The sequence below is a fragment of the Furipterus horrens genome, unplaced genomic scaffold (genome assembly GCF_987537825.1).
Source record: "Furipterus horrens unplaced genomic scaffold, mFurHor1.1.pri manual_scaffold_1, whole genome shotgun sequence".
Classification (NCBI taxonomy): domain Eukaryota; kingdom Metazoa; phylum Chordata; class Mammalia; order Chiroptera; family Furipteridae; genus Furipterus; species Furipterus horrens.
The window spans coordinates 112,975,082-113,001,937 of record NW_028327171.1 but is presented as its reverse complement, the minus strand read 5'-3'; the positions used below and the strand labels follow the sequence as shown (position 1 = coordinate 113,001,937).

General features: G+C 36.4%; 1 protein-coding gene across 2 annotated transcripts in view; it reads right to left on the bottom strand.

The window, feature by feature from the left end:
- Nucleotides 1–335: 335 nt before the first annotated feature.
- XRN1 (5'-3' exoribonuclease 1) overlaps nt 336–26,856 on the bottom strand; it is a 151,585-nt gene continuing 125,064 nt past the window's right edge. Inside the window, exons 34-42 of one of the 2 annotated variants that reach the window (XM_090278698.1) lie at nt 24,669–24,730; nt 18,598–18,708; nt 18,123–18,245; nt 17,473–17,632; nt 11,727–11,908; nt 10,045–10,158; nt 9,846–9,948; nt 5,390–5,550; nt 336–4,920 (exon numbers count right to left, since the gene is read on the bottom strand). In XM_090278698.1, coding sequence (XP_090134824.1) covers nt 4,618–4,920; nt 5,390–5,550; nt 9,846–9,948; nt 10,045–10,158; nt 11,727–11,908; nt 17,473–17,632; nt 18,123–18,245; nt 18,598–18,708; nt 24,669–24,730 — 1,319 coding nt within the window. In that variant the 3' untranslated portion in view covers nt 336–4,617. The remainder of the gene's footprint in view (nt 4,921–5,389; nt 5,551–9,845; nt 9,949–10,044; nt 10,159–11,726; nt 11,909–17,472; nt 17,633–18,122; nt 18,246–18,597; nt 18,709–24,668; nt 24,731–26,856) is intronic. The other variant, XM_090278706.1, reaches the window with a different exon arrangement.

Below are 26,856 nucleotides of genomic sequence, written 5' to 3'. Positions count from 1 at the left end.
TTACTAACACTTGTAATATACCTACTATGCACCTACATATTAACACAAGAGGTGTTGTTTTCTTCCTTTAGGAGATAAATAAACTGGGACTAAGACCTTACATAACTTGCTCATGTTAATATGATAATGACCTATTTACAACTAGAAAGTAGTAGAACTAAGGTCAGAACAGTGGCCATCTGAATCTAAATTCAGACTTTTTCTACCTACCATGCTGGCTAGTTTACACTAAATGATGCAGATTTGAAATACAGCTATAAATGGATATGGGATTTAAGTAACTTGCAGAATGTTTCTATTTTTGGTATTAAGGCAAACATACAAGAACAAACAGCTTATGACATCATTCTCAAGTGTTTAATTAAAATCAATTTAGCATTTAACATGTACAATGTTTAAACTCTTTCAGTGATTCTTGTATTTAAAATCCTTTCACACATTTTGAGGCTAACTTCATGCTATAAATCTACAAATGAACAACTTAACAACACAAAAATACATTCAAAGTCCATTCCAATGCAAGTTTAAAACACTTTAATCGCAGATAATGTAAAGGTATTTTTAAAAAATCTACAAAATGAGCACAAGTCTTCCCTTTTGAATTTTTAATAAAATACTGCTCTGTATAAGATCTAATGAAAAATTCTAGTTACTTATAAAATAGTTATGTGAGAAAAGGAACTAAGATATATGTATGAAGTATACTTAATTATATTGTTTAAATGAACAAAATGTTGAGCACTTTGACGATACAGCACACTCATATATTGTGAACCAAATTCTTACTTCTATTATTTCATTAGAAATTGTACAAGAATTTGGCTTCAAATTACTAAAACATCTACAAAAACTTATTTGGCCTGGGCAATTTAATAGTATACCAATTGCTGAAATAATCAATAGCAATGGGTGTATTGTTGGAAAAATTAATTTTTACAGGTTTAACAATGTAAAACTTTATTGGAAACCAGAGTCTCCATCACAAATTGCACTTGAGACGGCTGAATGCAATGACTGAACAAGGCATTACTGTTGGCTCACTGACATACTACACAACCACACACAAAATTAGTTCTGGATCGCTGATATTCTTAACTACTAAAACTATTTTATACATTTTTTCTCTTTCTCCAAAAGAAGGATCTGTGGTTTCCAAGGTGTTAACTCAGTACACGACAGTGAAACTTCTACCTACCTGTCGGCTGGGACCTGTTGGCTATCTATTTCAACATTGTGGGGTCTGAGAGAAATATGAACAAGATCTCAGACTTCACAAAGTTCTAGGCAATTTTAAGCTTTATCCTAAGAAAGGAAGCTCCTGTCAAAGACTGTTTAATTGACAAAGCTTAACAAATGTACATGAAGAACACTGGCAATTCGAGCACTATAATTATCTCTAGAAGAATGATAAGGGAATTTCTGTGATTCATTTTTTTTAAAGATATAGAATGCCTGTCACAGTCATTTCTCTCAAATAAATTAATTCTCCTCTACAATAAAAACACAATTTGGAAGCAAGATGGTACTCAGAAATACAGCAAGCTCAAAAAGCTAGGATGTTGTACATAGTTGTTTTAAAAACTGCTCGGAACATTGACATGCTTCATGGTGCAACTACAATGGAGAGCTGGATAAATATGAAAATGTACGGTTTACTAATATAAACAGAATAAATGATTTTAAAATGAGTGAATGAAATAGACTCTGAAGCTTATCTATTTCCTTGAGCTAGAAAGGTATGTTATAATCTAAAAATGCAGTGACTGGATGTGTCGTGTTCAATTGGTTTCTCTCTTCCAACCACCTTCTCTCTGCTCCCTCCTCTTAAAACTAAGAATCTAAGTAAGTTTGGAAATATCAGTCTAAAACCACAGCAAATACCTGATCAGAGAAACCTTCATCAACTTTTTCATCCCTTCCCCAACAGGGGAAAAAAAAAGATCTCTCTCTCTTTATTTCTAAAAGGACTATTTATCACTATATAAAAAAAGGAAGTCTTAAATTGAAACTAAGGTACACATAGAGGTAAAATTAATTTTTCATGCAAATGGATCTGAGATGTGTAAGACTTTGGTCTACATGATGTTTAAATCAATTGATACATTCTATCTGTCAAATTATAAAACTCTGATAATGAGTAGGTAACCTAGGAAATGTGAAAAGAAACAATGAAACTAGAAGAATGATCTTCAAAATTCACTCAATGAGCTCAAAAAAAGAAAAGAAAAAGTTATTGAACAAGGGCATTTAGATTTAACTACTCTAGTTAGGTGGGAACATGATGTAATCTGGGGACTGCTCTTCTGTGCCCCACACATCACCCACTGTTCTCACAGAAAGTCTACAGCAGCTTCAACAGTTGAACGTCAGACGTATATTTAAATTTTGGGGCGGGTTAGTCTGCCCAATCCAAAAAGGAAAAATTGTAAGTTTCCCAAATTGTCAATGGATCCAGTCTCCTCAAAACAGCCTCTGCCCCACAAGGAGGGCACATCTCCTACGGATGTCAAGCCCACATTTGGAGTAAGTCTACAAGGGGGAAAGAATACAGAAGAATGCCTGACCACTACCTTGTCGTTACAGAGGTCTCTTCTATTTTAATCTCTCTTTTAATCTTGGACTTTAAAATAATGTTTTTAGATAAGAGAAAAAGAATACACTTTTACTGTCTATCCATACAGAATGTCAGCTTGCTCTGCTCAAATACTGGGGAAACATCCTATGGGTTCAGTGGCACCATGCTTACTGAAATTTTTCTTGAGTTTTCAGATGGCGTGTGTTCCTTCCTCTGTGATCTAAGAAAAAATGTGGGCTGCACACTGTGTATAGAGTGGTCACACAGAAGTAATGAGTGAGATAATTCTTGATTGCTGGAGTTTGTACAGTTACATAAAGGTGAAAAATCTTACACATTAAGCAGAACATTACTCTCACTATTTACCTTTTTGTACTGGACTCCCATAATAGATATTTCCTTTTAAAACCAACAGTTTGTGAGGCAATAAGAATAAACACTGAGAATTACATGAGCCTCATTACTCAAGATCCCACTAGAGATAAAGAAACATTCCCAACAAGGAACTGCTGGAAATCATTGAATATGTGAATACAGGAAACAGAAAGTATCACAGAAACTCACATGACTATAACAAATGACAGATAATGAACATTTATGTCTTATACTAAAGGCACTACTAACATACAAATATACTATTAACATCTAGAGAAACTCTGAAATCAGCAGTTAAAGGCATCCACTTAGTTCAATACCAGCAATTTTAAAGAGACCACTCTAAGACTCCTGGCAGAGTTCCCAATGAGCTAAATGTAATCAGATATAAGTAGTAGTTCCATATAAAAACTGTATTGTGATATCCAACTTTAAAAAAGTATGATAACTTACCTCCTTAAAAATATAAGCACATCACAAAAACTAAAGGATATATATATAATTCAGGTCCTGGTACCACTGATAAATTTTCAAAGATTCTAAAATAATTTCAAGAGCCACAGTTTGAACAATACACACCCACACATGACATGCAAAGACAAAATGCCAGAGACACTGAACAGTTCAGTATAAAGCTAAAAATATGGAAACAGAATGAGAGGCATTTGTCATGTAAATAATGTACATCACAAAATGATTGTGCTTGTAACATATAGCACACCTTGGATTTTTTTAAAAATCAGAATTTCATCTGTCTCATGAAGCACTACACATGGACCAACAATGGAGCTCTTACAGATGTTTAAGTAAGCTCTACAAAAAGAATAATGCAATTTATTTTAATTAACATGGTTAATATTTTCTATTTATTCTATTGGAAGATTAATTTGTAATCATTGTACCTTGTAAATTTTGAAACAATTTTATTAGAAATTACCAATGCTGGTTCTTTAATAGTCTAAATAAATTTTAACTAGTTGCTTAATTCTAGATTGTTATTTATAGTTCTAAGTAGTTAAATGAAATATTCTGATCCATATTCTAAAGTTACTTTGGTACAAAATTTAGAATAAAGCAAAACTGGCAGCACCACCCCAAGAGTGACTATTTCACAGCAGGTCTAAAGGACCCTCAGAGACAACAGAACATAAGTGAAAATACTTATAAATAAGAGCCATTCTCCTGGCAATTCTGTTACATCATTAAAAAGAAAAATAAAATCCACATTCAGTAAAATATACCTGAGGCCCAATTTTCATGCTCCATTTAATTATCCCTCAATGATAGTGTAAAAAATGTTTATTATTATTGCAATATGATGTCTAAGTCATACTTCAGGATGCTTCTAATGAAGAGGCCAATAGAGTGGTATACCTTAATGCTTAGTCCACTAGTATTATTTTAACACAAGATTTAATTTAGTCTTTTTAAAATAGCTTTGTTGAGGTATAATTAATGTAAAGCAAACTGCACATATTTAAGATGCACACTTTGATATACAGTCTTCTAAAAGCATGAAAAGAGCCTGACAACTTAAAAATTAAAAAATTTTCAACTGAAATATTATTTTAAAATAGCACATTCTAATTTTTTTTTTTATGAGACAGAGATATAGATTTATAAGAAGGTGAGAGGAAAAGAAATTAATTTAATTCCAAGTACCAAGTTCATTCAGAAGGTTTAGAAACACCAAAATTGACAGCCAGTTTTCTTGATTTTCTTCTTGAAGAAGAGCTTGGTGTTGACTTATGGTGACACATACCACGGCCTTGAGAGGCAGCTTCCACTTGAAAGGAAGCTGCAGGCTGAGTAATCTGAGAGGACTTGAAAGAAGCTGATGAACTCTCCTGTGGAATCACTTTGGTGACATTGGAAGAGCCTGGCTGGCTAGTCTGAAGTAGGATAGTTTGAGGACTCTGAGCCTCCTTATTCTCAAAGTTCTTTTTGTTTGCAACCCTTTTTTTAGTAACCTTTAAGAAATAAAAGCATCATCTATTAACAATGTAGGCTAAAAAAACTAATCAGAAAATATCATAAATCACACTGCTAATATTTGTTGATCTCTGCTGACTAGTGACTTCCAGTTATAAATTTCCAAACAGACTTTAGAAATTAGAGACATTTAGTTATGATTAAAATATTTAAAAATTCTTCATACCTTAAATATTAAAAAAATCATATTCCTGATTATAAGTCACTTTATGCTAGAAAAATGGTATGTTTGCTTGCTGCAATTATTATTATTTATTAGCAGACAAATTCAGAGTGCAGGGAATAGGTCGGCCTTCGCAACATTGGTCACTTAACATGATCTCCGCACCCAGACCTGTACTGGGCTTCTACCTGGCACTGAGTAAGTATTACTGAATGTTTATCCATAGTCTCCGAGCATTAAACAAATTATCTTAAAAACGCAGTAATTCTATCCCTAGGTCTCACCTGCAGAGGTATGAACTGACCGTGCACACCACCCACTACAGCCCCAGCCGCAGGCCTGGGCCCGGCACATGGAGCGCGATGAAAGGGCTTTCCAGGAACTGGTGCTGGCGGTCCCCACGGCATCGGGCCGAAGACAGGAGATGAGGAAGGCATTATATTAGCTGTTAAAAGTCACGGAAAATTTATCTTTTTAGTAAGACGATCTCATCAAAGCCCTGAAATTTAAGATCTCCTTGTTCTACTGTTCTTGGCTTTTTTAGCTTTGGCAAAGAGGCATATACTTACGTTTAATCTTGCTTAGAGCATTCAACCTCAGAAGCTCCTCTTAGGATTATGAACAATTTTATAGAAGTCAGCTTAACATTATGCTATCTGGCCTACAACGGCCAAGAATAACACATACTGATATGATTTTTAAGAATATTCATAATACTATTTTTAAAAAATCATAAAAGGGTCAATTAAACTGTCCCTTGAGGGAGAAAAGGCAGGGCACAGAAAGAACTTTATCCAAAAAAGCTCACGTCTTCAATTGTGATCACTTTCATGACATGTAGAATCTTTCACTATTCTAATATTTTTAATTCAAGGATTTAAAAAAATTTGTATCTTGTTTCTTATTTAAAAGTACATTGAACTAGGTGTTTCCAAACTTGATTTAAGGTTGTATATTCAATTACCCAAAGAGCTTATGAAGTACAGATTCCTGGGCAAAGCATCAGCCCTAACAAACAAGTCACCAGGGCCCAGGAATCTGTACTGTTAAGCTCCACAGGTGATCCCTATGTAGTGAGTACTAGCGCAGCGTTTGGGCACTGCTGTATTAAACAGCACAGTGCCACTGAAGAAGATGTGTACTGTGTTCAAACTTTCTTTTGTGAGAAAGAGAGAAAGGCTGCCAGAACTATAAGACAGTATAACTTAATTATGTATAATTCAGCCACTTAAGATATTTTTGGGTTAGGAGAATCATAATATATTTTACTGTTAGGAATTATAAACACACAAATTCCAATGAAGAAAACTACATAGATTTAGAAAATTTGGTCTTGATAATACATATAAGCAACTTTGGTAGCAGTCACAATGTTAAAAAGATTCATAGTTGGTTATACAGGAAAATCAGATGAAATTAATTCTGCCTCAGGATTTGGAGGTATTCAATGTTAACCGTTTTCTAGCTTTGACCCTTTGTGAAACAGTAAAATACCATTCTGATTTTTGATCTTTTAACTGTACTTTCGCCCTTCGCTCTGAACTCTTCAGATCATCTCTTTATTACCTGTACTCTGAATTTCAAGGCAATCTGTGTCTCTTTTCATTTACTGTACTAAGCATTTGGTGGCCCTTTCAATTTAGACATGCATGTTCTTTAATCCAGAAATTTTCTAACCTATTTCTTTGACACCTGCCCTCCTTTCCACGATCTCTGGTCTCTTTTTTCTGGAACTCCAATTACCTGGGTGTTGGATCCTGCACTGTCCCTCTAAAGCTCCTTTCTTTCTTATTTTTTACCTTTTATTCTGTTCTTCTTCCTGAGATTTCCATGGCTTTGCTTGGGCTTTATCTACTGAATTTTAAAACTTCAACTCAGTATTTTATTCTTGTTCTCCAATTATGCTTCACCCCCCATCCCCCATACATTCTTGTTCTTATTTTTTGGTTGCAACATTGTTTAATTTTATTAAGAATATTAACAATAACTGTCTTTGAAGTCTTATTTTCTATTTTACTTCTATTTCCAAGTCACTTTCATTTCTCTTTGCTTTGTTCTCTTTTAATTTTAGATGATTTCTTTTCCTAAAATGTTCAAGATCTCTCACAATCTAGTATCTATTCCTATGAAAGAGCAAGACGCTAAAACTGTAATCACAAGCAGTGTCTGTGGGGAAGGGAGCAGGGCTAGATGACTTGAGAGCTTCTCTTTAGGATGGCTGGATGAGCCAGCCTTCTGGTTGGGATACCCTCTGAATGTCAGTAGGTCTTTTCTTTTCAGAGTTCAATTAATTTCCAAAAGAACCATTTTCCAACTATCTTCTATCTGGGCTATGGCTGGCTACAGTCGGAAAATAGGATGGGAGAAACAATATTTACCTTAAGCTCAGTTTTCAGCCTAATATTTTTTACTCTGTGCCTGGTGTTCCCATATCTAGGGAGCCTTCTGCAGAACATACCTCTAGTCTTTTGCCTCAGGAGGCAGCTGCCTGGCTGTGTGGAGGAGGGATCTGGGGAGGGGGGTCCTGTCACTCCACACAGACTCTGAACCCATCCTATTCTTAGCCTAGGCCTCATGGGAAGCTCTGGCAGCTTCTGACAATGTCCAAGCTCTGAATCTTTGGGAATTGTGAGAGACAATCTACTTATCAGCTCATTTGTATCCTCTTCTACAGACACGTTAGTTTGTATTGGGTTGGCCAAAAAGTCCATTTAGTTTTTTTCTGTAAAATAAGACTCATTTTTTATTTTCACTGATAACTATTGATTTGGATATTTCGAGTATGTCCGCTATCTCCCACTATTGGCTTCTAATGGGTAGAGGCCAGGGGTGCTGCTAAACATCTCCCAATTCATAAGGCAGCCCCCAGCAAACAACTATTTGGCCAAAATGTCAATAGTACCAAGAAACTTCGCAAACCACTTCTGACATGTTCGATCAGTCACAGCATCTTCTCCACACACTGCACAAATCGTTTTTTTGCGTTTCAGTTGCATTTTTACCTTTCTTGAAATAATAAAGCATTATATGCTGACAATGTTGCTTACTTTCTTTCATCTTCAATATTAAAATAGCTGCACAAAAAAATCACCGATTTTGATAAGTTCTTTTTTTAAACACATGCTTATATGACAGCTGTCACAATACAATCTAACAAAATTGTTTTGAATAAGGTTAAGGACAACTAAGTGCTACTAGAGCCATCATATAGAAAAAAAACAAATGAACTTTTTGGCCAACCCAAGAGATTAACCCTGCTATGCTTAATTGGTTACTACTCCTTTAATTGCTTTTCTCATTACAAACTCTTTTCAAATCTCTAATTTGTTGATATTTCTTCTCTTATCTCTTTTTCCTTCTAGGTTATGCTTCTAAAATAAGTTATTTTTTAGTTTAATGGAGTTTAGGTAAAAAGAGGAGATAACTTGTTTATTCGGCATTATTAATGTCTCTAATATTTATAGTGAGGATCAGATATGTAGAACTGGAATAATACCTGGTATATAGTAGACTCAAAAAAGTAATTTTATAAACTTGAAATAAACAAGTTACTAATTTTAAAATGGTAATGATTAGAATGTGAAGGAGCTAACTGTCATTGGGGAAAAAAAGGGTGATAAAAAGAAATGTTTAGCCCTGGCTAGGTAGCTCAGTTGGTTGCAGCATCATGCGGTAAACTGGAAGGTCACGTGTTCAATTCCCAGTCAGGGCACATACCTAGGTTGTGGGTTTGATCCCCAGTCAGGGATGTATGGGAGACAATTGACAGAGGTTTTTCTCTTACATTGATGCTTCTCTCTCATCCCTCCCTTCTTCTCTCACTCTCTAAAATAAATAAATACACTCTCAGGTGAGGATAAAAAGAAAAAAGAAATGTTTAATGAACTTGATATTTAGAATCATAAAATTACAAAATGTTAGTCTCAAAGAGAGCCTAGACACATCTAGCATAAATAAGAAAATGGAGTCCCAAAGAAGATACACAAGGAAGTCACTAAATGGCCATAGGAAGCATGGAGCTACCTGCTTGATAACTAAGGCACTGCATTTGAAGGAGGCGGACAATTATGAGAGAATATGAAGAAACACACCACTGTGCTTAAAAACCCCTCCACTCTTCACTTCCCTCACCATCAAGGACAGCGTCTGTCACGTCCACAGCTTCAAAGCCTGATTTGTTTTTATTCCCTTCACCTCTATTTTCTCCCCACCTGTGTTTTTTTAATCCTCACCTGTGTACATTTTTCATTGCTTTTAGAAAGGGAGGGAGAGAGAGAAACGTCAATGTGAAAGAGAAACACCCATCGAATCCCTGCCCTTGCATGCACCTAACCGGGGATGAAACCCACAACCTAGGAATGTGCCCTGACCAGGAATCCAACCGGCAACCCTTTGGTTTATGGGCCAAAACTCTAACCAAGTCAGAGAGGAAGGCCTCCCCATCTTTGTTTTTAATGTTTATCTTAAACCCAAATTCATCTGTTGGCAGCTAGTAGGGACTATGGGGCTGCCCAGTACAAAGCACCATCCTATTTTAGCCACACTAGAAGCAGGAGGAGGAAAGTGATATTGCTAGGTGACTCTGCAGGCCCTGGTTTCGGGCTAATATCTCACAATGCTTTCTTACATTCCCTTAACACCTAGATAAAATATTTTGTTTATTCAAAATGATGTATCTTAAAAGAACTTTCTAAAGATAGTAACTCAATAACAAATATTTAGAAGAGCAAAATATCTTACCAGTAGTTTGGGGAAAAACTGGAGGAATGGTTTGGGGTGGTACAGCAGGAGGATAATTTGCAAATATTGGTGAAGGCAAAGGGAAACTCACTCCTAAGGATCCCTATGGAAGTATTTAAAAGTTATAAGCCAGTGAAACAAAAACATCTGTAGGAATTAATTTAAAATTTATTAGAGAAGAAATATGAACAGTTCTCACCAATTGTTGTAAAGCAAAAAGTGCAGCTTTTTCCTTGGCTTCATTTTCAGAATGGCACTGTGGCCCGTGTACCAGTAAGCCATTAGGTAATTTTACCTGGCAAACTGTCATTGTCTAGAAAGAGAAAATGTGAATGTCTATGAAGTTATCTGTCTAGGAACTCAACTTCCTCCCTCAAAGCTTAGTTTAAACAAGTAGAATAATTTCATTTGATATTGTTAAAAAAAAAAAACAATTCAAGAATTCAAAAGGGGACTATTTAACTTTTGGGTTAGCATGCAAAAACTTTAATATTATTGCCTTATCTTCCAAAGTTTACAAAATAGAACGCTTTCTAAGTTAGCTGAAGGATCAAGCATCCTAATGCAAATGAAAGCCAACAAAACTGTTTTCTTCATACCAAGGGTTGGGAAACTAGGACTTCTACTTGCTTTCGTCAGTAAGGTTTTATTGGAACACAGCTGAGTCCACTCTTTTATGTATCACCTATGGTTGCTCTGATACTATAGCTGCAGAGTTGAGTAATTGCGATAAAGACCACATGCTTACTATCTGGACCCTTACAGAAAAAGTTTGCTGACTTCTGCATTACACCACCCTCTAAAGAGATGATCTTTAACTAAAATGAATTAATTACCAGAATCTAAAAGACTCAGAGGTATTGATTTTACATTGACATTTAAATTATAACTCTTTACATTATACTTTGTTTTCCTTTGAAAAAAAGGATTCTTTTTAAAAAATTCTTTTTCAAAAGGTAGCAGAGTTTAATCATACTTTCTGTTTTAAGAATTATTAAGAACTTACACGTAAAAATAATAAAACAACCTTTCTTGTAGCTAGTGGTCCTCAAGGTGCAGTCTGGTGACCCTGAGGGTCCCTGACATCCTTTGCAGAGGTCCTTGAGGTCAAAACTATTTTCATGATAGTATTAAGACGCTATTTGCCTTTTTACTCTCATTTTCCCACAAGAATACGGAGTACAAAAACTTAATGGATTATTTTCATATTCTACATTGCAACAAACTAAGATAACACAATGTTTTACTGCAATATCAAAGAATATCCACAATTATATGAAAGGCTATTAAAATTCTCTGCCTTTTTCAACTATCTTTGTGAGGCCAGATTTTCTTCACATAGTTCAACCAAAACAACATATCGTAAGAGACCGATAGTAAAAGGAGCTATGAAAATCTAGCTGCTTCTACTAAGCTAGACATGGAAAAGACTTGTAAAAATGTAATGCAAGGCATCTTACTAACTTTTTTTGAAAACGTTTTAAAAATAAGTATTTAAAAATTTTTTAGTTTTAATTTCTAATACAGTAAATATGGATATAACACAAGTAAATAAAAGTCCTTTCGTGTCCCCCACCAAAAGTGGGGAATTTCTAAGATCAAAAAGTTTGAACCAAGATGCTTTAGACCAAAATTCCCAGCTCTATCATCTAGAGAATCTTGCCAGGCTCCCTACTGCCTAGGTTCCTCTGTCAGCCTTTCTGAGGATTCTGGTTCTGCATAAATGGAACAGCCAGAGTGAGAAGTATATGTATATGCTGCTGATAAAGTAAAACAAAAGTCAGCTCCATTAGACTTTTTCTATCCAAAGACTTACATCAATTTATTTAAGCTCAGTGTTAAAAAACTACTATAAATGAAACAGTAGAATGTATACTATACCTGTGGTGTTCTAAGAAAGGAGAAATCTGGTTGTGGCATTCCAACAAGGGAACAAATTCTAGAAAGTTCAGTTACAGGTGTGGACATAGGAGGAATCTGGCTGGAAGCAGGCCAACACACATTGTCTATACACCGAACATGATGATACTCACTAGCACTGTGAGACTTGTTTATATAAGAGGCTACCAAAAAAGAGAACAGGATATATCTATATTAAATGATATCTCAAACTATGAAATTATTACAGGGTTTCACAGAATACAAGCAAAAAATTGTTAAAAGGTGAAAAGAGGAATCTCCCCAAAAGCAAGTATAAAAACTATTTAGTGTTGCCTAAAATTACTGTAGTAAGAATTCATTAAGAAGCTGACAGGCAAAAATGAACATCTTGAGAGATTAATGATTACGTGGTTATGTTACAGCAACATTTAAACAAGCAACTGGCTCTCTTGAAGTGATTTACATATAATTCTTAAGTTTTGAGGCTCTGACTTCAGTCTTTTCAGAATTTCATCTTACATTCTGAGGCACAATAAATAAATGAATGTTTTTGTTGCTCCAAATGGTACTTTTTAAATTTTTTTCTGAAGTCTTTAAAGTGCTTTCATACAGAAAATGACTTAAAAGTTCTTAAAGTTCACATTTTTCACTAATAAAACAAGAGCATACCCCACTGAAGAATGAATCTTAACCTCTTACTATTTTTGACTAAGAAAAGGTAAAGTGGCTTCCCCAGAGTCACAGATCTCATTAGCTCTGTAACATGGGCTGAACTCTGAATTCTTGACTCTAAGATGTATGATTTTTCTTTCACTATACTGAAATAAAGTAAAAGTTACTTCATTTTAAGTCTTTATTTTGCCCTATTTCAAGAGCATGTCTGTCACTATGATAATTAATTTTCTAATAGTTACTGAAATTTTGTTATTTATCCCAATATTCATTGGAGTATAAGTGGAGGAAGGCTCCAATTTTGTTCCATATTTTTTCCATTAATAAGCAGCTCTACTTATTTCAAAATGTTTGTTATGGCTCTAAGAAACTTCTGTCCCCACCTAGTTTTATGTTACTGATTCTTCCAGGTAGCCTTTTGCAGACAATTACATAGACAAAATACTGAAAGTATAGGGGACATACAGGTAGGGGCAATCATGGATATTTACTGAGATCCAGCTATGTGCCAGATGTGCTATAAGCTTCACAGATTTCAGGTAATACCCACTTTCCAATGTCTACCTCCATTAATTATTATTTTAAAAATAATCTATTTGTTTATTTTTAGAGAGAGGGGGAAGGAGAAAGAGAGGGAGAGAAACATCACTGTGTGGTTGCCTCTCACTCGCGCCCCCAACTGGGGACCTGACGTGCAGCCTAGTCATGTGCCCTGACTGGGAATCAAACCAGCGACACTTGGTTCGCAGGCCGACGCTCAATCCACTGAGCTACACCAGCCAGGGTTCCATTAGTTATTTTTAACTGATTTTATGGGTCTTTTATTTTTGTTGGTCAAGTTATTTTAACATATTATTATTAACTTTTGGTATCTATAATGTGCTAGATACAGTGTTAACAGCTGTACAGTATACATGTCACATAACTATCACAACAGTCATCTGAATTTTTATTTTCATCTGATAAACAGGAAAAAAGAACTTTAGAATAGTTAAATGATATATTTAAGTTACATAATCATTTTTAAATTACTCGGGGAAAAAGGCTAGAGTGTGAGAACCTTTTCAGGTTTCGGATCTACATGAATATCTGTAATAGTACAATTTAAGAAGTCACAAGAAGACATTTAGGACCTATACATCTACTGGTTACATAGTTAGTATACAAATGACAAAAACATAAAAGTTACAATCTTATTTATTACTTTTAATTACAGTCTTTAAAAAATAACAGTAAAATTTTAAGGGACAGATCAACACCAATACAGACATTATAGGGGATTTTAACACCTCACTGTCATCAATGAATAGATCTTCCAGACAAAATCCAACAAGGACACGGCGACCTTAAATGACACATTGGATCGGATAGCTTTAATTCATATTTACGGAACATTTTCATCCCAAAGTATCAGAATATACATTCTTTTCAAGTGAACACAGAACATTCTCAAAGATAGACCACATGTTAGGACACAAAATAAGTCTTAACAAAAACGTCAAGATTAAAATCATATCAAGCATCTTCTCAGATTTCAATGGCATGAAACTAGAAATCAACTACAATGAAAAACACTAAAAAAATTGAAGATAAATAGCATGTTATAAAAAAATGAATGCGTTATTAATGAGAACAAGGAAGAAATAAAAAATTACTTGGAAACAAACTGAGCAAACAACATCCTAAAATCTATGGGACATAGAGAAAGCAGTACTGAGAGGGAATTCATAGCATTGTAGGCCTACCTCAACAAGCAAGAAAAATCTCAAATACAGAATCTACGCTTACACCTAAAAGAACTAGAAATAGAACAACAAATAAAGCCCACGGTGAGTTGAATAAAGGAAATAATATAGATCAAAGCAGATATAAATGAGAGAGAGACTAAAAGACCAATATAAAAGATCAATGAAACGACAAGCTGGTTCTTTGAAAAGATAAACAAGACTGACAAACATTTAACCAGACCCATCAAGAAAAAAAGAGAAAGGACCCAAACAAATAACATCAGATATGAAAGAGAAGTGACAACTGACACCACAGAAATACAAAGGATTATAAGAAAATACTACGAACAACTGTATGCCAACAAATTGGACAATATGGGAAAAATGGATAAATCCTAGAAACATACACTCTTCCAAAACTGAATCAGGAAGAATCAGAAAACCTGAATAGACAGACTACAACCAATGAAATTGAAGCAGGAATCAAAAAACTTCCAGCAAACAAAAGTTCTGGAACAGATGGCTTCACAAGCAAATTTTACCAAACATTCAAAGAACTAACACATATCCTTCTCAAATTATTCCAAAATTCAAAAGGATGGAAGACTTCCAAGCTCTTTTTACAAGGCAAGCATTATCCTAATTCCAAAACCAAATATACATTAAAAAGAAAGAAAATAATAGAATACCCCTGACAAAAACAGATACTAAAATCCTCAACAAAATATTAGCAAACTAAATCCAGCAATATCTTAAAAAGATCACACACCATGATAAATTGGGATTTATCCTGGGGATGCAAGGTTGATACAATATACACAAAAATCAATAAATGTGATACATCATAAACACATAAACCAGAATGAAACAAAAATAACATGATCATATCGATGCAGAAAAAGCATCTGATATAATCCAGTACCTATTTATGATAAAAACTCTCAAAAAATGGGAATAGAGGGATCACACCTCAACATAATAAAGGCCATATATGAAAAACCTATAACGAGTATCATACTCAATGAGCAAAAACCAAAAGCATTTCCTTTAAGACCAGGAACAAGACAGGGCTGTCTACTTGTACCACTCTTACTTAACACAGTACAGGAAGTCCTAGCCACAGCAATCAGACAAGAATAAGAAATAAAAGGCATCCAAGTTGGAAAGGAGGAAGTAAAACTTTCATTCACACAATACATGATATTGTATGTAGAAAACCCTAAAGACTCCATGAAAAAAAAATCTAATAAATGAATTCAGCAAAATGCAAAATTAATATTCAGAAATTGGTGGCATTTTTATACAGGAATAATAAATTATCAGACAGAGAAACTAATAAAACAATCTTATTTACTACTGTAACAACAAAAAAATAACGTGCCTAGAAATAAATTTAACTAAGAAGGTAAAAGATCTGTACTTAGAAAACTACAGGACATTGAAGAAAGAAACTGAGGAAGATACAAATAAGTGGAAGCATATACTGTGTTCATAGATTAGGAAATTAACATCATTAAAACGTCCATATTACTCAAAACAATTTATAGATTCAATGTAATTTCTATTAAAATACCAATGGTATATTCCACAGATCTAGAACAAATATTCCAAAAATTGATATGGGACCAAAAAAGCCCCCGAATAGCCTCAGCAATATTGAGAAAGGAGAACAAAGTTGGAGGTACCATACTGCCTGATATCATACTCTACTACAAGGCCACTGTAGTCAAAACAGCCTGGTACTGGTGGTGTAAAAACAGGCATGTAAATCAATGGAAGAGAACAGAGAGGCCAGAAATCAACTCAAATTAATTGATGTGGTCAATTAATACTTGACAAAGGAGTCAAGAACATAAAATAAAGACAGTTTCTTCAATAAATGTTGTTGGGAAAATTGGACAGGTACACGCAAAAAATAAAACCAGACCACCAATTTACACCATACACAAGAATAAACTCAAAATGGATGAACGACTGAAATGTAAATTGTGAAACCATAAAAGTCCTAAAAGAAAACATAGGCAGTAAAATCTCAGACATTTCTCATAGCAATATTTTTTCTGATTTATCTCCTTTGGCCAGGGTGGAAAAAAAGAAAAATAAACAGATGGGACTACATCAAACTAAAATGCTTCTGCACAGCAAAAGAAACCATCAACAAAACGAAAAGGGATTCCACTGTATGGGAGAACATATTTGCAAATTATACATCTGACAAGGGGTTAATTTCCAAAAAATATAAAGAACATCAGGAAGATAAACAACCTAATTAAAAAACAGGCAAAGGACCTGAACAGACAACTCTCCAAAGAGGACATGCAAAGGAGGGGCAGGAATTGCTGGAGGAAAAGAGGGTCCAGGGAGGATGTGGGGGCAAAGGGAAAAAAATTGGGACAACTGTAACAACATAATCAATAAAATATATTTTAAAAAGAGGACATACAAATGGCCAATAGGCATATGAAAAAACGCTCAATGTCACTAATCATCAGAGAGGTACACATTAAAACCACAGTGAGATATCACCTCACCACCTGCCAGAAAGATTACCATCAATAAATCAACAAATAGCAAGTGTTGGCAAAAATGAAGAGAAAGGGAACCCTTGTGCACTGTTGGTGGGAATGCAGACTGGTGCAGCCACTGTGAAAAAGTTTCTTCAAAAAATTAAAAATGGAACTGCCTTTTGACCCAGTGATCGAGCTTTTGGGAATATCTCCTAAGAATCCCAGAACACCAAGTAGAAGAACTATATGCACCCCTATGTTCATAGCAGCATTATTTATAAAAGCCAAGATCTGGAAACAGCCCCAGCGCCCATCAGTAGATGAGTGGATAAAAAGCTGTGGTACATTTACACAATGGAATACTATGTGGCCATAAAAACGAAGGAACTCTTAGCTTTTCCAACAGCATGATGGACCTAGAAATTATTATGCTAAGTGAAATAAGCCAGTTGGTGAAAGACAAATACCCTGTGATCTCACTTATATGTGTAGTCTAATGAACAAAATAATCTGACCAACAAAATAGAAACAGAGGCATGGATACATGGAAGAGACTGACAGTTGTCAGAGGAGAGGAGGAAGGGAGGACTGAATGACATAAGGTGAAGGGATTAGCCAAAGAACATAAATGCACAACCCACAGACAGAGACAACAGTGTGTGGCGATAGCCAGAGGAAGGTAGGGGCAAGGATAGGGTAGAAGACGGAGAAAATGGGGACATCTCAAATAGTGTAAAGAATAAAAATAAAGTGAAAAAACAGAGCAACAGTAGACACACATAATAAAAAATAAATAATTTTTGAAATGATATTATTAGTAGTTGCACTTAGTTTACTTACTTAATTTCTTATTTTGTTTAGGCTGTGAGGAAGGTACATAGTCATCTCTTCTATTACAGGAAACAGTGACTTCATTACCAAATTGCTTTATTTCGTTTTTATGGTCCAGAGTGTCAGAGCCATCAATTTTTAGAATTTCTTTAAGCATCCGTGTTCCCTTCTGTATTTAAAATGATGGGTATGGAGATGGTGGGGTAGGGGGAGAAAAGTTAACAGAATTACAGAGCTTATTGATCCTTCTTTTAATGAGTTACAGTGTTAAAAAATTAAAAAACACTAACTACATTCACACAGAGAATAAGGAAAATCAGTATCCTAGAGTACAAAAAAATAAAAATAAAAATACCAACATTTTGTATGAGTGACTTTTTGTGGAGAAAAAAAAAATGTTTATAACTACTACTTAACTTTTGACCAAAATGCCTAGTACCAATGTTTGAAAAGGAAGGGAGTTATGTATGGTCCAAAGAGAAAAAAGAAAAAATGGCTTAATTACCTGGGGAAGCCTAATTTTCCTCACAGGATGACAATAAAGATGTAAGACGCTAGTCTACATGAGAGAGAAGTGTTTTAACATTTGCATGGGATGTGTATTCATGACCAACAATAGTGAAATTACCACAGGACAAAAGCTCCTACAAAATACGAACCATAGCAAATGATTGTGGTGACAAATGTTCTTCACTTGGAGGCTCTTCAGGATGAGATGACTGTACTTCATTTTCTTTGGTGATATTCAAGGAAGCTAGAAAGGTCTCAAATCCAGTGTTAGGCTAAAAGAATAATATTTTGTGCATGAACATGAAAGTACAAGGACACAGAAAAAGCTAGACTTTTATGTACAAAATGATTTTTAATTTTCACCTAGGTTTTAACCCTTTGAGTGCCACGTGTAATTTGGATCAACATGAGAAAAAGTTATATCAATATATAACCTGAGGTACAAAAAAAGGGAAAACATAAAATACAAATTATTCCATTGTTATTTACATTTATAGCCATCAAAAAGAGTCACTGGGAGTGACGCTGCCACTTTTGGGAAAATTTGTCAGCATTACTCACAGCAACACTGGCACTCAAAGGGTTAAGCTGTGGGAAAATCAATTGAATAAATTGTTCATTTACCTTATCAATGGCATTTGAATAACTAGTCCCAACCTTTTGATTTTCTGAGACTCCCATATTTTCATTTCTCTTGAGTAGCTTAGTATTACATTTGTCAGGTCGTCCAAATGTCTACAAAAGAGTACGAGTGAGCTTTTTGTGCAAATACAGTTTACAGTTACTACTTAATAGTGTTCTAAAGAAAATGCTGTAAACTTTTTAAAATGTGATATTCTCCCTCTTATATCATTAGGAAAAAGGGGACCTGTAAACTTGGATGAGAAAAAAATTACATCTCTATCTTCATTAACTTTTAAATAAGAATTCAGGATTCCCTTATATTATAAAAATAGGCAATAAACCACAATAGGTGATTCTAATCCTATTTCAATATAATTGGTTTTCTTTCACATCTTATGTACATCAGCATTAAGACATTATTCTGGGAAAGAGTCCATAGGCTTCACCAAAGAAGTCCATGACATGAAAAAAATTATAGCATAAGAGCTGCAGAAGAGGGCCTTAAAAGTCATACATATAATTCAACTATCGTACTGATATCTAAATATCAATAGATTCATATTTCGGTCAAGATGGTGGCATAAACATGGCATAACTCTTCACACAACCACATCAAAATTACAAACTACAGAACCACCATCACTTGGAACTGTCAGAAATCAAGCTGAATGGAAGTCTGACAAGTATGGAATTAAAGAAACCACATCCACCCACACTTGCAGAAGGGGTGGAAATGTGGAATAGGCTGGTCCAACATCCATGTGGGGTAGATAAAATTCGGGAGGGGTATCTTGGGAGTGAGGAGTCCTAGACACACACCAAGCCACACACCAGATACCAAGCCCAGGGTTCCAGTGACAGAAAGGTAAGTCCCCACCACTTCTGGCTGCAAAAACCAGCAGGGATTGAATCTACTGAAGAAACTTCTGGAGCCCCAAGCAGTTCCTCTTAAAGAACCCATACTCAGACTCATGAACTCAGACTCTTGCCCTCTGAGCTCTAGCACCAAGGCAGTAGCTTGACATGCACCAGTGGCATACCAGGAGGAACTGAAGTGTCTGACAACAAGGCAAAAGCTGGGGCACAGCATTCTCCCAGACAGAAAGACAGGCAACAGCATCATCCCTTTTCTGAACCTTCTCCCACACAAAGCCACAAAGCCCACAGATGGATGCCATGTCTGAGCCTCTACCAACCTGGCTAACATTGTTTGCCCAACCAACAAGATCTCCTGAGACTGTCCAACATAACTTATGGGCTGGGCCCACCCAAGCTGTTAACAGGGACTTTTCCATTTGAATGGCTATTCTTGGCTCATGCTTCACAACTTCCTAAATCCTCTCAAACAAGCAAGAGGTGGCCTCAGTGAGCCCACAGGGCCAAACTCCTTGTTAGCTGGCGCCATGCCCAGCTCTAGCAGCAGCCAGCCTAGAACCACAGCTTTGCTTTGCTGGGGAATCTCCAAGTCCAGCACAAGTAGCAGCTATCTCAGATTGCTTTTATGGCTCAGGCAGGATGCCCCAGGCAGAACACAGGTGGCAGCTGAACCATGGCTTCCACCAGCCAAAAAACCTCAGAGCCCATGCACCCAGTGGACATCTACAGACCACGTCAGAGTATCATGCCCCTGCCCCTGCACAGCTGATCCTCCATAGTGGGCAGAGGTTGGTGGTCATGGTCACAACCAGTCCTTGTAGCTGACTGGCCTGAGTCAATCCTTCCCACTGACCTGCCAACAGCCATCAAGGCTCAACTGCAAGATGACGGTGAACTCAGCCCACACAAAGGGCGCACCTTAAGTAACCAGCTTAGGTAATAGAGGAGGCTGTGCCACTGGACTCTACAGGACACCTACTACACCAGGCCACACTACCAAGACATAGAGTCAAAGCAGCTCTACTAATACATAGAAACAAACAAAGGGAGGCTGTCAAAATGAGGAGACAAAGCAACATGGCCCAAATGAAAGAATAGATCAAAAGTCTAGAAAAAGAACTAAACAAAATAGAGATAAGCCATCTATCAGATGCAGAGTTCAAAACACTGGTTATGATGATGCTCAAGGAACTTAGTGAGGACCTCAATACCATAAAAAAGATCCATTCAGAACTTCCAACCAAGATGGAGGCATAGGTAGACATGCTTCACCTCCTTCCATAAGCGTAAGAAAGATTACATCTTAGCCCTGGCTGCTGTGGCTCAGTGGATTGAGCGTCAGCCTGCGAGCCAAGTGTCGCTGGTTCGATTCCCAGTCAGGGCACATGACTAGGCTGCACATCAGGTCCCCAGTTGGGGGTGTGAGTGAGAGGCAACCACACAGTGATGTTTCTCTCCCTCTCTTTCTCCCCCCCCCTTAAAAATAAAATAAACAAATTAACTAATTAAAAAAAAAAGGAAGATTACATCTTACTCAAAACAAAAAACAACTAGAACTACCACAAAATCAAACTGCATGGAAGACCAACAAAGAAAGATATAAAGAAGTGATACTCATCCAGATGGGTAGAAGGGGTGGAGCCAGGGAGCTAGGGAGAAGACACGGTGTGGTAGCCACAAGACACTGGCTGCAGTCGACTGGCAGAAAGAGCTGTCACATATGAAAAAGCAGGGAGGGACACCTGGGGAGCGATCCCAGTCCCAGGCCAGACAGCCTAGCTAATAATTCCAGTACTGGGAAAATAAAACCTCATTGCTTCTGGTCCAAGGATGTCCACAAACCCATCCACTCCGGGAACCATCCTGATGGCCATAGCTATAGAGGGGCACCAGTAGCATAGGAAAAGTGGGTGAAGTGCTGGGACACAGGGCGAGTGCTGAGCAAGAGGCATAAAGCCCTCTCTGACCCCTCCCCCACATACAGCACCACAAAGTGGTGAAACTGGTCACCCTGTACTGACAAATAACTAAGGCTTCACCCCTTACAGCATAACAGGTATGACAGCTCTACCTAATACAGAGAGACAAACACAGGAGGCTGTCAAATTGAGGAGAAAGAGAAGTATGGCCCCAAAGAGGGAGCAGATCAAGGCTCCAGAGGGAGAACTAACTGAGGAGCAGATAGCCAACCTAACAGATGCAGAATTCACAACACTGGTGATAACGATGCTCACAGACTTGACAACACATGCTTGAGTACTGCAAACACATAAGGAAAGAAAGAAATGAAGGTAATATTAAGCGAAATGAAGAAAAATCCACACAAACAAGTGGTGAAGAGAAGGAAGCCAGTGTTCAAATCAATAATTTGGAATGTAAGGAAGAAATAAACGGTCAACCAGTACAGAATGAAGAAACAAGAATCGAAAAAACAAGGAGAGGCATGTTTGTCTGGGACAACTTTAAACATATCAACATCCAAATCACAGAAGTGCCAGAAGGAGAAGAGAAAGGGAAAGAAATTGCAAACTTAGTTGAAAATAAATAAATAAAGGAAAACTTCCTCAAATTAGTGAAGAAAATAGACATACAAGTCTAGGAATCACAGAGTCCCAAACAAGCTAGACCCAAAGAGGACCACACCAAGACACATCATAATTAAAATGCTAAGGTTAAAGATAAAGAGAGAATCTTAAAAGCAGCAAAAGAAAAGAAGAGAGTTTACTTACAAAGAAGTTCCCATAATACTATCAGTTGATTTTTAAAAAGAAACTTTGCAGGCAAGAAGGGGCTGGCAAGAAGCATTCAAAGTGATGAAAAGCAAGGACCTACAACCAAGGTTATTCTATCCAACAAAGCTATCATTTAGAATGGAAGGGCAGATAAAAGTGCTTCCCAGACAAGGTAAAGCTAAAGGAGTTCATCATCACCAAGCCCTTATTATATGAAATGTTAAAGGGACTTACTTAAGGAAAAGAAGATCGAAACTATGAACAGTAAAAGGACAATAAATTCACAACTATCAACAAATGAGTCTAAAAAAAACAAAAAGTAAGTAAACAACTAGAACAGGAACAGAACCATAGATATGGAGATCATATGGAGGATTATCAGTGGGAAGGGGAAAGGGGGAGAATGAGAGAAAAGGTGCAGGGATCAAGAAGAATAACTGGTAGGTACAAAATAGACAGGGGGACATTAACAATAGTAAAGTAAATGGAAAAGCCAAAGAACTTATATGAATGATCCATGGACAAGAACTACGGGGGGTGGAGGTAATTACTGGATGGAAGGGAGGTACTGGGGAGAGGGGACAAAGAGGAAAATAATTGGGACAACTGTAAAAGCATAATCAATAAAATATACTTAAAATAAAGAAAGACCCATTCAGAAATGCAGGATACACTAATTGAAATAAAGATCAATTTACAGGAAAAGAGCAGCATAATGGATAAAGCTGAGAATCAAATCAATGACTTGGAACATCAGGAAGCAAAAAACAACCAAGTAGAACTACAAGAAAAAATATCCAAAAAGTGAGGATAGTGTAAGGAGCCTATGGGTCAACTTCAAGTATTCCAACATTCGAATCATAGGGGTGCAAGAAGGAGAGAAAGAGCAAGAATTTGAAAAAATAATGAAAGAAAACTTCCCTTATTTGGTGAAGAAAATAGACATGCAAGTCCAGGAAGCAGTTAGTCCCAAACAAGATAATGCAAAGAGGCTCACTCTAAGACACATCAAAATTAAAATGCTAAAGGTTAAAGATAAAGAGAATCTTAAAAGCAGCAAGAGAAAAGCAGTTAGTTATCTACAAGGGAGTTTCCAAAAGACTGTCAGCTGATTTCTCAAAAGAAACTTTGCAGGCTAGAAGGGACTGGCCAGAAATATTCAAAGTCATGAAAAGCAAGGACCTACAGACAAGATTGCTCTACCCAGCAAAACTATCATTTAGAATGGAAGAGCAGATAAAGAGCTTCCCAGAGAAGAAAAAACTAAAGGAGTTCATCATCACCGAACCATTACTATATGAAATGTTAAAGGGACTTAAATTTTAAGAAAAAGATCAAAACTATGTACAATAAAATGGCAAAAAGTACATATCTATCAACAGTTGAATCTAAAAATCAAACTAAGCAAACAAGAGAATAGAGACAGAATCATGGATACAGAGCATTTTGATGGTTGCCAGATGGGATGGGGATGTAGGGGAATGGGTGAGGTGGTGAGGGGATTTAAGAAGTAAAGTAGGTAGTTACAGAATAGCCATTGGGATGTAAAGAATGTTATAGGTAATTGAGTAGCCAAAAAATTTACATGCATGACCCATGGACATGAACAATGGTGGGGGGATTGCCTGAGGGAGTGTGGGGTGCTGGGTGGAGGGGAGCAAAGGGGGAACAATTGGGACAACTATAATAGCATGATCAATAAAATACAATTAAAAAATAGAAAAAATAAATATTAATGGTTTTTATTTGAGAACCTGTTATGTGCCAAATGTTCTGCTAAAACAGTTTTTATACACTGAATATATTACTAGTTATAAGAGATCTAATATTTTCAACTCTGTATTAAAATATAATATACACAAACATATGTACATGATAAAGGTACATGCTGATTTTTTAAATTAAAATACTTTACACTTTGATTATAAGATATATACATACTTCATATCAGAAAGCAAAGACTACATATAATAAAATACAAACTCCAGCTTCCCCATGCAACCTAACTCCAAGAAATTAACCGTTAACTTTACAGTGCTTATCCATATACTTTCATTTTATATATAAACATATTTCCATATTTCTATATACATATACACATTTATGTATGTAGGTATGTTTGTATGTGTATATACCAACGATATATATTAAGAGAGACAAGTGATCTATTTTTATCTTCATTTTAAAGATGAAGACCCTGAGGCTGAGAGATGTACTGAATTGCTCTAGGCCATCCAACTATTAAACAGAAGAACCAGGGTTTCAGATATTTCTAGGCTCAAATCTCGGATTCTAGTTGTGCAACCTTCCATCCAAGTCACTCTCAGGCTACAGTTTAGCATCTCCTTGCTACACACCTTATGGATTTGATTGTAAAGTCTGTAAATTTTAGTCAGATGGCACAAAGCCACCAATTGCAATAAAAAAGTTGGCTCCAAAGTATTTCATTGTAAGAAAGCTTACCTGGTTATTTGACATTTTTTGTGACCTACTCTCAGTTTTTGGGCTCTTACATTCTTCTTTAACTAGAGATAAGAAAATAGAAATTTTGGTTAAATGAAAGAACTTGCTACACACCAATTAAATTTATCAAATATTTACCACCACAATGTACTATGTTAAAAATTCACATAATTCCAAGAAGATGAAGGTCCTGATCTTGAGGAACTTATAATCTAGATGAGGGGGAGAAGAGATACTCACAAATAACAACAACAAGAAAAAAGAAAAGATGGCACCTGATTGAGTCTTGAAGGATAATAGGTTTTCAATGGGCCAAAAAGTAGGCTAAGTATTCAAAGTACAGAAAATAATAGGAGAAAAGACATAGAAACAGAGAACAAGGAATGTGTTTGTAAAACTTTAAATAGACCAACTTTTCTGGAGTTGTAGGAGTGTAATGGAGCTTAATTGAACTCAAGAAGCATGTTGGTGCTATAACAGAAGAGGCTGCATGGGCAACAGCAGACCCTCCATATCACCCTGCCCAGGCTCTGTAGCTTCAGCTTCACTGGAGAGGACACTCCAGCGTCATCGCAAGATGTCGATTCAACATGGGAGGAGACAGATACCGTGTCACTCCCGAGTCGGACTGCACAGCCATTCTCGGCGGTGCAGATGGACTCTTAAGAAGCTACACCATCGTCTCTCGAGACGGACGGCTGCCGACAACGACATGAAAGACTATGAAATTAAACTGGAGACAAAAGGCAATCATTCATAGAAAGGTTTTCAGCAGACAGTAGTGATCTGATCAGAATTGTGCATTAGGAAGATTAAAATATGGCAGTGGCTTATTGAATAGCTAGTAGGAGATTAAGAGACTAATTAGGAAGCTATTTCAGTATTAATGCTAAAAGGAAATTAGGGGAATAACACAAAAAATTAAAAGAATGAATTAGAAGAGGAAGTAAGAAACAAAAAATATAAAGAGACTGTGAGGAAAGAAGCAGGGGAAGAGGGTGAGAGAGAAAAAGAGATGGGATGAGAGAGCAGAAAAGGAAGGGACAAAGCTAGAATAGGAAGGGAAGAGTGGGAACAGAGAGGGGAAAGAAACGGGTGAGGAAAAAGAAGGATAAGCGAAAGAAGGTAGGAAAGGAAGTAATTTTGCAAAAAGAAGGAAAAGAAGTGAGTTGACAGGTATTGACATTAAACTTTTGTTGAGACACACACACAAAAACTAATTTGAATTTCATATAATGCAAATTTACATACATTTATGAATTTGAACAATATTCATAATGTACTTCAATTAAATATAAAATGTTCAAGCTTATTTATTATATTTATAAGAACATTAATCTGACTTCTGGTCAAGATGGAAGCGTAGGTAAACACATTTCACTTTCTCACAAAACTACAGAAAATATTACAACTAGACCACAAAGCAAATATCACCCACAACCATCAGAAAATTGAGCTATATGGAAGTCAGACAAGGATTAAAAGAAGCAATATTCACTTGGACAGAAAAGGCCCAGAGGTCTGAGGGGGGTAACCTAAAATATTCCCCTCAACCCAAACTAAGTATAGTGGGCAAAAGATCTTTGGACAGGTGTGATGTGCCTTGTACACCTTCCTCCAAAGAAGCCTTTTTTTTTTTTTCCTAATGTGGGACATTGAAAAATTAATCCTTGTCTTTTGTCATCTAGTGGTTATGGATTGAATGATGCCTTTTAACCCTGTTGCCAAATCTATTGCCCCCAGAATACAACAAGGATGACAGCTTAAGTCAAGCACGACGTTGTCCGGGGACAGCCAACCAACCTGGAGTCTGCACGATCCTTTCCTGTGTGGGAAGGCCACCCTCCCCTCCACACCCGCACTCTTTATTAGGGAATTCTGGACCCAAAGGTAGGTAGGACGACGACCATGTCAAGCTTGAAGCAGCTAGGGGAGCACAAGACCTTCATCCACTGTCCTTTATAAGATTATAAAGGGTCATAAGTCTGAGAGAGAAGGAATTGTTACAGAGCGGGGATCCCCCCATAAATAAATAAACAAACAAACAAACAAACAAACATTTAAAAAAGGAAGAAGAAGCTATATTCATCAAGACAGGTAGGAGGAGGTGAGGAGATGCAGTGCGGCACAGGGAGGTGGTGGGAAGGGCGGTCCCACGCTCATGTTCGATGGATAAAACTCAGGAGAG